A 13,734-nucleotide genomic window follows, 5' to 3' on the forward strand; every position below is an offset into this window, starting at 1 on the left:
TCACAGTATCACAGGTCTAGTAGATAGGAAACAGGCTTCCTCTCCTGTTGATGTGGCCAGAATGCATGACTTCAAGAAAAGGAATGTGAAGGCTCACTGCTTTACTTTTTTGTATCTGCAAAACCTGAACAATAATTACTTCAAAAAAATAAGTCTTTTGATTTCTTTGAGACCTTCCAGTGGAATATACATGCATAAGTGTATGCAGTATTATCAGTTTGGACAGTATCCACTGCTTTCCCCAACACCTCAAACAACTTTCAGGCATTGTGTATGCCAGCAAATCACAATAAGTTTTCAGCTTTGAATAGACTAGGATATTTTTAAGGGAAGTTTAGAAATGAATAAAGATGACTGATTTCTAAGAGCCTACACGCTGTATTAGATACAAGGAAGTCACCTGTATCAAGGCCAATCAAGTTGGATTGACCTGAAATTCTCCCAATGAAGAACACTGTAGAAAACAGTGACATGCAGATGTGTAATAAAACTTAAAACCAGGACTTAGCCAGAAGTTCCGAACATTAAGAACTACATTTCCATTCTGCATTTGTAACGCTGAGTAATGGAGAGTAATGGACAGAACAACAGAATGCAACTCTTTGATACCAGAACACTCAGATCTGCATTACAAGTGAAATAAAAGAAAACCTCACTTCCCTTAGAACTATCACAGCTGAATGGGGGAAAAGCAGATGCTATATAGTAAATGACCACACTGCATGCTGTGATTGCTGAAATACACTATGCACCAAGCAGTATAAAGGGAAGGGGAAAGTGAAAGCAGGCGGGAGACACAACATCTTGTTTAGAACCCTGATGGGTCTGTCAGTCCTTTCTCTGTCTTTGAGCACAGAAGGAGGTCTTATTACAACCACTCAGAAATTACAAAAGCCAGCTAAGAAAAACTTGGAGTTTCATCTCTTGCTGAGCTGTTGCTGTGCAAGATCCTACTGAACTTGCTGGAAGTGAAATTGCTTAGAAGCAGCGAAGATAGAGTGGTGAAAATTACAGTCAGTCAATCACAACAACAGTGGTCATCTCTGATTCACCAGTTCAACAGTGTCAGCTACTTAATTCCTGTTGCTGTCCATTACTTTAAACTAAATGGAATTTTGTGTATTTGAGAACATTCTCATTTTCTTTGGTAACATTTTCGCTTCTTAAAATCCAGACTGGTAGGAAAAAGTAGAAAAAATTCTCATGATGAAACCACTGTTTGCCTAGTGAAGTAATTGCTTTGCAGGGGTTCTGTTTTGTTTTAACAGAAGATTATCCAACCTGCAGGCATGGCTTTTCAAATCATGACACTTCATTGTACAAATATTTTGGCAGATATTCTAGTCCGGAAAATTCAGATTGCTTGACCTGTAACTAACTATACATATAGGTGGATAATCTATACTGAAACACTGCAGGTACTCATTTCCAGATGAATACATTAGCAGATTTCTACCACAACTTAGATAAAACTGGTGCAGCGAATAGAACATAAGGCACGTAACGCTAAAAGTCACTTCAGTCATGATGCTTTCCACTTCATTTTTGATCTTGAGAATATAGACACATAAATAATTGCTAATATGCAAACTGCTCTATACTCTAACCTGCTTCAGTCACCCCATCAGCTACTTCATCAAGCAGGCAGAGCAAAAATAACGAGCCATTCAGTCTTTTATACCATTCAATTTTCTTGCTTAAGGAAGAGAAAAAGAAAGCCCTTTTACATGTCTACACACACACACACACACACACACACATCAATAGAGAAGATTCCAAATCCACATAGTCCCATATGCAGAAAGTCAAAGTCACCATCCAACACAGACAGAGTCAAATTCCTTTGCATAAAGCCACAGTATAACACTAAAGCGTGGTAGAGTATGGGATTTATCAAAATAAATAGGCATGTCAGAATCTTCATAGACACTGAGGAACAGAGGAACAGTCTTATTTCTATCTTTCATATTTTCTTGAATGACAATGGCAGCAAATATGATTACACAGAATTATAGAATTGTTTGAGTTGGAAGGGACCCATAAAAGTCATCTAGTCCAGCTTCCCTGAAGTGAACAGGGACATCTACAGCCAGATCAGGCTCCTCAGAGCCTGGTCCAACCCAACCTTGAATATCTTCAAGGATGGGGCACCCATCACATTGCTGGGCATATGTAATCAAGAATCTTTCAGAAGAAAAAATGAAAAGCCCTTTTATTACTAATTTACATTTATGACTAACTTACCTCAAGTGAAGAGTTTTGAAGTTTCCCAGTTAGGGCTTCTTTTTCTTTCTCCAGTTGCTTTATTTCACACTCAGATTTTCTTTTAAATTCTTCTAGCTGTGTCTGGAGTTCCTAAAGTCCAAAACCGAAGAGTATACAACTTACTTAAGATTTCCTTAGTAACTTTATATGACACTCTAAGAGGAAATCATAGAATCATGAGACATGAGATGATTATCAGCAATGATATTTATTGCCTAGAAGTAATAAACAACTACTGGTATGCCTTTTTTTTTTTTTTTTTCTTTTTTCTTTTCCCAAACTATGTTATGAAATTATCAGCATTTAAGTTTGATCTGACTTGTGTGAAGAGCTTCAGCATCATTCTAAGCGTACCTTCTAAAAACCTAGTCTCATAAAACAATACTGCACGTAACAGAGTCCATTTAGTAAGGCTTACACTTGAAACACTCTCTTCACATACTGATCACATGTGAACACTTTCACAGACATAAAACAATTTACTCTCATAGGTTCCTTTATGAGAAGGGGCACTGCATAAATGCATGGACTTCAGCAGTTTCATAAACAGAAATGAACTCTCCTGAAGAGCACTTAACACAATTCCTAGTATCCAGAATCTGGAAGGGACTACAAAACACAGCATTAAGTGGCAGGAGCAACACATCTTTTACGACTTCAGAACTCATCTGCAAGAGTTTTGATTACTCTCAAAGAGATGTTGAACTTGAAAAGGTACAGCAGCATTAAAACTATGAAAAATGAAAAGCAACAGAGGTCTACAGAACACTTGGCCAGTCTGAATGTCCAAATCTACAATCTGCTCTAATACATGTTTACTTCTCTTGACCCCTGAGAAATACATCACACAAAATACAGTAGGAGACAGAGAATAGATTTGGCCTTAGTTTACACTCTAGTTTGGCAAACTGCTTAGACACGCAGTGAGGTGTGAGCATCACTGCACATTAAAGCATGTGCTTAAAACTTAACACATTTTCCTACATTTGAATGCATTTCTGCCCCCATTTGTGTTCCTACTGCACAGAAACACTGCAGACTGCAAATCTACTGAAGCCAAAGGACTCATGCCACTAGGTAAGAGATAACAGAATTTATCACAGTGAGCACTTCCTATGAAAGTGGATTTCTTTGAAGGATATCAAGTAAGTAATTAAGCCAGTTGTTGCTAATGTGTACCAACAAGAAAAATTCGGCCCCTTAAAATGCATTGAGAGAGGGCACTGCTCAGGATACTTGTCTGAAACCACAAAAAGACAATCATTCTTTGTGTCTACACTTTAATAAGGTCATGCATACATGCCTCTGTTTTCTTTTGTGGTCATGTCACTAAGAACACCTACCAAATCCATTTACTAACACTTTATAGAATTAGTTCCTCAGCCTAAACAATGCCAAATTTTAATTAAATCAAAGTATTTGTGTGTTTCACAGCAGAGATCCATGGAAACTTCAGCCAGAAATTGGAACACACCCACAATACATATTTATTCAGGAGGGAACCCACATTAATCACTCCAGCTGTCACATGTAAAGCATGTAATTCTAAATGTTGCTAAGAAGGCAGTTTGTCACATCAAGGATAAAGTCACCTTCCTGCCTCTGGAGCTTTTTGCAGAAATACACCAGCTTGACTTTTTTTTTTTCACCCCCTTTTTTCTTTTCCTCTCAGTGAGACCACAGCAAGAGAATCCTTGCACTTTATGATTCAAAGTGCCTCCAGTGAGGATAAATCAAATGATGTCACTGTGACCAATAAGATTAAAAGCAGATGAATTAGAGCACCTATAAATAGAACACTTCCACCTTCTGCATTTTTTTTTCAGCTTGCTTGAAGTTTTAGATTAACTTGATTTCCTTTATATGCTTCATATCAAATCTTCCAACCCAACAGCCATTCCTTCAGACAAGTCTTTTCCTTACGGAGCTGATAGTTGCCTTTATAAAGCAAGTCGTGACTTGAATTCATAACTTCTTTTTAACTAGCTATAGCTTCCATAATCTATAAATCATGTTAGCTATATAACGTGACAAAACCAAGATAGAATTCTGGGGTAGGGAATATTTATTTCAGTGGGCATTCTCTGTTGAAAAGTACTGCATTTTAGTAAATGATATTGAACTATAACCTTTCAGGGTTGTATGCCTCATCTTCAGTCCAGGTCTGGTTGGTCTCGGGTTTTTTTGCTATTTTGGTTTTGGGTGTGTGACTCATTTTCAAGTATGGAAGCTTCCTCAAGGACAACTTCAGTTCTTCAGAAAAGTACAGAGGGTGATTTGTTTTTTTGTTATGTTTACAATAGCAACTCTAATTTTACAGAATGCTAGCACTAACGGACTTCCAGGAATTATATACCTCTGTATCTATCCACATATAGACACAAGAAAAGATTTGTATCTGGCCAATTCACAGGAGAAGACATTGTACAGAGGGAACTCTAAGGACACAAACAGTCCTCACCGTACTGACTCTATTTCTGGTATAATTTCTGTTTAGCTTTTCAGACAAACATTCTCTGTTCTCTCCTAAAAAAATAATTTTAAAAGTTGTGTTTCAATTTAGCCTCAACAGAGAAAGTCTGACTTGTTTTCTTCTACTTTTTAGTTACAGAAGTTGAATGCTACCCTGGGTCTAGATCAATTTCACATTAAGGATATCAACAGTTTCTTTGCTATCACTGAGCAACTCTTGAAGTTATGAACAGTGTTCCATTAGATGAGGCCTGACGTCTAGGAATCCCATCAGACTGATTTCTATAGAATAACACAAAAGCAGAAAAAACATTGCAAGAAAAATGACCTTGATTTCAGTATATTTTTCATGCTGCGCCTTTGTATGTGTAAGAGCAAACCACCTCATTAAGCTCTCACATATGTTCAGAGTCTCTCTTGTTTTGGCTTTGTTTGGTAGAAGTCATTTGCTGCAGTTGTATTATTTGATGCTTTACTTCATCTACTTCATTTGCAGCTTTGCTCTGGGAATTCAATACAGCTTCCCAACCTTCTGCAGAAGCAACATTTACATTTCAAATAGCATAACTAACTTGTGGAATTTCCAGTGTGAGTGACTAACAAGGGAAATAATTCAGAACGACATTAATGAGCATTTTACCTGCTTTTTGCAGGATTTCCTTCTGCTAAAGCATATTCATCTCTTTGACTACACTTAGATCTTCCCCCACATTTTTTTTGATCCCAGAATTTCTTGCTATATTCCCTTAAGCTACACTTCAAAATTCTAAAACACGTATTGTGATTTATTATATAAGTTCATTTTTTTTATCATCCAAAATACTCATTTTCTCTATTGGTGCAGTTCCATTATAGTGATCTTTTACCAAAAGAGCTCATTCAAAAGAATCTTTTTCTCTTCCATACACTTAAATTGACTCTGCTGCCAGAACATTTGTAACATGGATCCATTTCCTCAGCAGGGATCGTTGTAAGGGTAACTCTTTAATGGGTGTTCACATTTAAAATGTCTATAATTACCCTAAACTTGGAACAGGACATAATTCCTTTAATTTCCTGACAATCTGTACCAAAAGCTAACTTCAGCCAACGTATCTAAATTCCTAACATTATTTGCCATCTCATGAATTAACACTGCACTGTTCCCACTCCATGTCCTGATTTCAGCCCAGACAGGGTTAATAGCACGCTGATGTTTGGTTGCTGCTGAGATGAGTGCTTGCCAGCCACTGACCACCCCTATGATAGCAAGGGGCAAGTCACACATGGACATGGGTTTGTATACACCTGCTTTAAAGACTCAAGGCAATATTCTAAGCTGGTCATAATTCAGCCTCATTTCACAGTCTTATCGGAACTGAAGTGTACACCAGTTGAGTATATGTCTATCTGAAAAGATTTCAGTTTTATCTAGCTGATGCTGAATTTAAAAACCAAATTGCCAAAGACACCATCCTCTACTTTCCAGTTCCTATTTCTAAAACGTTGTGTTTCTGGCATCGTAATGCAAGAGTATATCACATGCAAAAATTTTTGTCTCCATTGTTCACTTCCCCTGAATGTTACCCAGTAATCACCTTAAGTCACACTTAACAACTATGGCACTATAACCTTCCATTTCTGTCTCGAGTCTCAAGCACTGCTCTATGCTTACAAAGCATCTGACTCAAAATGAAACTTAAAAGATCCCTCCCTTCCCCATATGTTAAAGAATTACAATTTGAACTTTCCCAGGCAGAAACAAGGATCACAGTCTTCTGCCTTACCTGTATTCTTTCTTTCAGCTTCTGGGAATGTTTCTTCCTCTCATTTATCTTCTGGTTTTTCTCCTCGAGGTCTGCCTCCAGTTTCTTTACCTGCTGCATCCAAAAGCCTTTGTCAGCCTCTGAGCAATTCCTTTGCTCCATTTCTCCTTGCTGCTGCTGATTCTTTGTTTCTGTCATAGATGGATGTGTTGACTTTTTCAAAGACTCTCTTCCTCTCTCACAGGAGGCTCGCGGTTGGTTTGTTTTCTGAGTATATTCTTTAATTGCTCCTTGGTTCTCGCTCCTCAGGTTTTCCACTTCATTTACTAGAGCTTGTCCTTCCATACTGAATTTTTCAGCCAAAATATCTTCATCCAAAGTTTCTCTCCTAGATAGCTGGCATTCATTTAGTAGTCCATCGGTCTCCTCATTTAAATGCAGAAGTTTGTTTTCAAAATCTGCATTGGTATCTACTGTGTCTGTGGAATGGGCCATCTGCATCAGTTTTGCTTCTGCTCTTGGTTCCCTCTCTTCTACCTGCTTCTTGAACAACGTTAACTCTGCCAAGGCTTCTTCCTTTACTCTCCTGTGTTGTTCTACTGCAGTTTCAAGGGCTTGAATACGTTTTCTCAGCAACTGTTCTTCTTCAGCTTTGCTTTTGTACTGAAGAATTGTTTCTCTCATCTCAGCAAGAATGTGCTGAACTTCTTCTTCGTGAGCTTCTCTCAGAGCCTGTATACTATCTTCATGTTCATCATTCTTAGTGTTCAGGGCATATATCACCTATACATGAAGAAAAGTGATGAGATAACAGAATTTAGTCAACAACAGCATTGTGATTTCAGTTGCTATATTTATCAACAGAATTACAATACTATTAAATATTTTTTGCCTTTTTTTTTTTTTTTTTTTTTTTTCCCCCCCACTAGCAACAGAAGGGATAATTACAAACTACAAATCATTACAGGGAAAGAAGACAATATCTAGTAAATCCACCTGTCTTGTCATATGTGGTCTGACAGTGGAATTCGGCTTCCTCTGAAGTCTGACTTAATTGCCAAATTTCCTCAAATTCCACTGAGCATTAGAACAAATTGGAGACATTCTACATTAATAGCTATCACCAGCATCTTAAATGAGCCATCTAAAAGATCTGGGAGAAACTGATCTCCCTGCTCTATCAGTTATTCCTATCCATCTGTTCAATAGCAGCTAGAATCACAATGAAGAACTCCTGACTTGAAAATGCATGCCTTTCAATTTAATATTCAGGCTTGGCTGCTGAAACCAATTCTTCAGCACCTTAACCTTCTTAAAAGATTTAATTTTCAGAGGGCTGCTGGCATGTACTTTCTGAAATTTAAGCCCCTCACAAATGCCTTTCACTCCCTACTGAATATAGCAACTGTATTCCTATTCCAGACACCTCATTTAAGAGACTAGAGTTATGTGCAGATGAATCCGGGAGTTTCTGTGCATTCTGCTGTAAGGAAAAATACTGAAATATATACAGCACCTGCACATTGCAGAGTGTCCATGCTGCTGGCTACTGTGGTACGAGACTCTCAACATCTGCGTCGATAAGCAGTTCTTTAGAAGGATCTCTGAAATGGATTGGTTAGACAGCACACAGAATTGCCTTCAAATGAAAGCAGCACTAGTTCACTCCGTGAGTAACTAGCTTATTAGCAATGGCAGCCACTTCCTCACCGTTCTCCAAAGACATTTAGGTATTGTACTGATTTTACAACTGAGCTGTATGACAGGTTGGTAAAAACACTATTGTTCAGTATACACCACCAGAGCATTATCGGCACAGTGAATATGTCTAATTAGCCCTATTTTATTCTCCTAATGATGTAAAATCTAAATGGCATTTCCCTTCTGCTTTCCTTTAGTAAAATAACAAAAGTTAAAATAATCAGCTCTACCTCATTAATGAAGACAAAGGTAAAGCATTCAAACTCAAAAAGACTTCTGTATTCCTACAGTAGCATTAACAAATACTATTATAACAGTAGCTTAACTACCATAATTTTTAAAAAGCTGGTTTTAGCAGGTTGCCTTACTAGCTGAATAAGAATTGAGATACTCTGGTATAGAAGATGATGATAAGAAGCAGCAAATGAAGGATTGTAGATCACTTTTTGGGTCCAAGCTAGTAGACAAATCTTTCCTGACTGACAGCCAGGAAAAAAAAGGAAACAGAAGGAGTCTGGACCCCAATGCCATAAGTTAACTAATGAGAAAGGCCCCAGAAGGGATGCCAGGCAGGAAACTCCTGGCAGTGTCTCAAACAAAGCTGGGAAGGAGACAAGTTTCAATCACTAACCAGCCTGTTAACCTCAATGAGGCATCATCTCCTTTTCACTAGTAGCAGTAGCATCTTTTTTTCTTTTCACTAGCAAAAAATATTGTTTTGTTGAACTCTTATTCTGTGTATTTACCAAGCAGATTAATAATGAGGTATATAAACATTTCAGCCTTGAAAGGGTCTCTTAAAACAAAGAACAGAAATTATTACAGGAATTAATATTCTTGCTCATTCTAACACTGAAGAATGGAGACTGTTTCTTAATTAAGGCACAGACCAAGGCCATGATTAGCCACAGCATTGCTGATCTGATTTTACACCAGCACACCTGAGCTGATTTCAGCAGAATGACACTGCTGTAACATCACTAGGGACCTCAAATCTCTTCCTCTGTGGTAGCAAAAGAATCATTTTATGCACCTAAATATTTGACAGCAACTATTGATAAGATTATCCATTAGTGTGTTTATATGAAAGAGGCCTAAAAATATTGGTACCAGGCATTCAGGAGGCTTTCAGAGCTTAGAACTGTAAGATTAATTTTAAAATCACAAGGGAATTTTGTTTACAGGTTTTGCTGTAATTTCCTCAGGATTTTTCAGTCTTTTAAGTGTGACTTCAGAACTTCAAAAGAACACAAGCTAAAGAAATGTATTTTGCTCTGAAGTGACAGCTCAGCCCCAATGAAATACCTTTTTATTTTCTCCTGAAAGTGGAGTTGCAGGGAGAAATGCAATAAAACGTCTTTAGCAAGTTTCCAGATTATGCAGCTTACTATCACCACGTTCAAAAGGGAACAAAAATGCTACAAAATACAATTATTTTCATGAGAAATTCATGGCTTCCTCATCCACTCTGCGTGACAATACATTAAAATTTACTTGAAGCATCACATATCATATTGAGGCTGGTTTTCACTTGTAAAACCCCATAAAAACACCTTATTTCAACTTTTTAACTTGCTAACAATTAAAAACATGTTTCCAGAATTTCCCTTCACTCAAACTTCTGTCTACCCTTGTGTGATGGGCATGGCTAACAAATTAACAAAGGCAGAGATGCAAAGAGCATAGGGCCAACTTGCCTACAATGGGATTTACGAACTCAAATTCAGAGCTGGGAATCCTGCTCATGGTGCTAACCTCTATATTTGACATTCTGCACAAATATAGAAGACCTTAGTTTAGCAGCCTATATATTGCACTTGATCTATCTGCAGTTGAATATAAAATTAGCCTCATCTAATTCTTCCTGAAGACGCATCCAGCTGCCCCTCATTCATATTTTGTAGTTTCTAAAAGATAAAGAGAATAATTGCTGAGCAACCTCAGAAGGAGGAAGGTAAAACTATATTGCAAGAATGTTTCCACAAACACATCAGCTGCTCTAAATGGCACCAATGCCATGACCCAACAACCACAACAAGGTACTATAGAATCATGAAGTTGAATTTCAGAGAACAATTTTTTTCTGCTGGGAAACTCATATGCAGTCCACAATTCACCTGTTTCACAGAATGGCCCAGGTTGGAAGGGACCCCAAGGACCATGAATCTCCAACCTTCCCCTCTGCTCTCCCTCCCCCCCCACCACAGGGTCACCTCCACATTTAATACTAGACCAGTTGTCCCATCCAACCTGTTCTTGAATGCCTCTAGGGATGTGGCATTCATTTATTACTCTTCCTTGCACTTAAGACATGGAAACCCTAAGAAACGGACAACTACCTTAATAAGAAACGGACAACTACCTTAATAAGAAACGGACAACTACCTTAATAAGAAACGGACAACTACCTTAATAAGAAACGGACAACTACCTTAAAGCACAGCTACCACAGAATGTCCAAGGCAGCCACCAGTAATTACTGCTAGAAATTAAGAAGGAAGTTTCCTATACAAGAGATGGGATTAACCTCCCCTAACATCTCTCATTCCATCATTACACATCTGACCCAGGTTAATCAATGGAGAAAGACAGGTGTCTCCAAAGGGCAATGTTCCCGTTTCCAGTGCAGTTGTCTAGAACAGGTAATATAATTGAAATGAATTCACTGTGCTGTTTTTGTCTATAAATCCACTTCATGCTGCATTACAAACTAAAACATTTAGCATTCAGATACTGTGCAAGTCTGCTTTGATTCAGGATCTTGGAAAAGCAAGCCTTTTGCAGCTTCCTTTTGCTTTCAATCTCTATTATTTTTTTTCTTTCAATGGTAATTCTCTCAATGGTTTTGGTGTTTATGACTCTCCTTGAATTAGTACCACCTGTGACATAAATAATGGTATCTTTGAAATCCTGATAGAAAACTGTACATAAAAAAAATTAAGACTAATAAATCATCAAGTAAAGTATATGGGGATATTGACAGCTGACTTATCTTTTTAGGAGACACCGTAAGTAGCCTTGTAAAATGATTCTTTCTTTCTTTCTTTCCCTACATTGAAATCAGTTTTTATATTCTTTGCCCCAAAAGAACTGCTGCTCCAAAAGCATGATCCTAATTTTTATGCTGTTCCATTTTGCTTCATTTCTGTAGAGTACTGAATACCTCTCTCTAGAGTACCAGCATCAAAAAGCCTCAAGCACACAGCAGAGCTCTGGTAGCACACCAACTAAATGCACATCAGTTGAGCCATCCAAAGCACTGGTTACTGAGTATCATCAATACATCATGATAAATAAGGTCAACGAAAATAGCCAAAATTTCTGAAGCAACATATTTCAACTGGAAACACAGGTAGACAGAAGGAATGCTCAGACAGCTATGGCTGCTCAGATGATAAGTGCTTTGGGATTAAATGACTGGGATTTGATTGTGTTTCCAACCTAAACATACCAGTCGCTTTTCACAATATATAAACCAGGGAGGATTAAATGATCTGATATGCTACAAAACACTGGAGTGGTGTAAACAGCTGAAGGGCTCACACACACACACACACACACACACACACACACACACGCACGCACACCAAACATCTTATAATTCTCTCCAGAATCTTACACCTCTAGAAAGAAACAGCTTGTCATGGGATACTGCTAATTACACCTGCATGATGCCATGTTCTGGATTTTTAATGAAAACAGTTTTGATACATCTTAGTTGATGCATGGCAGTACTCACAGAGCCACGAATACTTCTACTTCTTGCACTGCCCTGTCAGTGAGTAGCTAGGGGCACACAAGGAACAGGGAAGGAACACAGACAGGACAACCGCCTCCAAATGACCAAATGGCCCATACCATGTGGCCTTCGAAGCTCCAAGCGTACACTGCTGGCTCACGTGGCTTTTTTGTTTATCAGTACCTCTGCAATCCTTCTCCACAGAGCTGGACAACAGAAGAGATGTATTTCATGCACTTTTGCACACAACATAGACATTTTTCCTTAAATAACTAATGGAAATGGCTTTTACATATCTGGCTGATTTCCCACTGAAGTTTATTAAATAATGTTTGCATTTTCTACTATGCTGACTGAGCTGAGGGGCAACAAACGCCCTGGCAACTGGTGGTGATAAGCAGCCAGAGTACATTGCATTTTCAACTGCTCCACATAGAGCCATTAAAGAACATCTGCCTATTGCTGCTTCTTGTACAAAAGCAATACAATTTCTCCCACCCGACATTTCTTTCCCCTGCAGGTGAAAAAAAGAGTTCTTATTGTAGTTTACCAGCAATTAACTTTTCCCTGCATCGGCACTCCGTTCCTCCATTTAGGCTGATGGCATTCAGCACACACACAGCTCTTGCCAGACCACTTACCTGGCTTTAAATAACAATCTGCTTAGCCAGAAATACTGAAATTTAAAATGTTTCTTGCATCAAGGCTCCCAGCTTCCCAATACAGAGGCATATGAACCCCTGGGGAAAGCGAGTAACTATCTCTGCTCATTAAAACATTCCACCAGTGTCCAGGAAATTGTTTCTTAAAAAGAAAAAGAAATCTTTCATGACATGAGTGGCTCTGCTAACCAGGTAAGATCACCATGCTACTTCTTTATGCTAGGCTTAGTGCCAGAAGTACAGTTCAGAACACCAGGTTTATTTGAGCTCCTCTGGCAGAGGTTTGAAAAGCAGCCTGAATAACATGGATATCTGTTCATTATCCAGTTCTCTGCCTTTTCAGTGAAAGCTGACCTCTCCTCAGCACTCTTCTCCACGAGTTCATTTGCATTTCTCATCCCATCTCAAGTGACTGGGACTGTCCTGAGAATCTGTAAACACACGAAAATCCTGGAACAGACAGTGTGGAGACAGCAGGGAGCCCAATGCTTCTTATAAAGCCGCCACACATTTTAAACACTATTATTGCTAAATGTACCAGCAATACAAAAAACTGGTGTGCATAGAAGACTGTATGGTGTCCGATGGAAGAGACTAAACTTAATTACTGGTAGGAAGTTGTGCATTCAGCTATAACCACGAAAAGTAGTAATTCAACCTTCAAGTAGTAATTCAAATGCACAAGTGTTGCGGAGAGGTATTCACCAAATAAGCGTGTGACCTGTATATATGAATGACCACTACAGATGCACATTCCCATCTGGAAGCAAAACTTTTCTTGTCTGACTGTTTTTGTTTCTAAATCTCATGAGCTTTTTCTGGAGACCCAAAGCACAGCTCACTGGGACAGAGCTGCAATGCAACCTGGTTTTGATGTCAAAATCCAGAAGACACAGGCAGTTGTCATTCAAACTCACTAATATTACCAGGTCTTTTAATTTTTTTACTCGCACCCATGAGAATAAAAAAAACTTCAGGTTTTACTTCTTAATTTCTTTCTACGTATATGTTACATGTTTCTTTTGTTCTTATTCCTTTAGGATTGTGAGTTGATGCTTTACAAGAAGAAACTCAAGTGTACAATGAACTATAAAATGCTGAGATGTTCTCATTGCTACAACCACTGCTATCACTGTCTGAGACCTGCACA

General features: G+C 38.4%; 1 protein-coding gene across 2 annotated transcripts in view; it reads right to left on the reverse strand.

The window, feature by feature from the left end:
• The window catches only part of FAM184B (family with sequence similarity 184 member B), a 35,670-nt gene that overhangs the window by 17,666 nt on the left and 4,270 nt on the right, over positions 1 to 13,734 (reverse strand). For both annotated transcript variants that reach the window (XM_072334762.1, XM_072334763.1), the window contains 2 exons: positions 6,504 to 7,265; positions 2,245 to 2,355 (listed from right to left, as the gene is read on the reverse strand). In XM_072334762.1, coding sequence (XP_072190863.1) covers positions 2,245 to 2,355; positions 6,504 to 7,265 — 873 coding nt within the window. The remainder of the gene's footprint in view (positions 1 to 2,244; positions 2,356 to 6,503; positions 7,266 to 13,734) is intronic.

This window comes from Excalfactoria chinensis, chromosome 4, assembly GCF_039878825.1.
Source record: "Excalfactoria chinensis isolate bCotChi1 chromosome 4, bCotChi1.hap2, whole genome shotgun sequence".
Lineage (NCBI taxonomy): Eukaryota > Metazoa > Chordata > Aves > Galliformes > Phasianidae > Excalfactoria > Excalfactoria chinensis.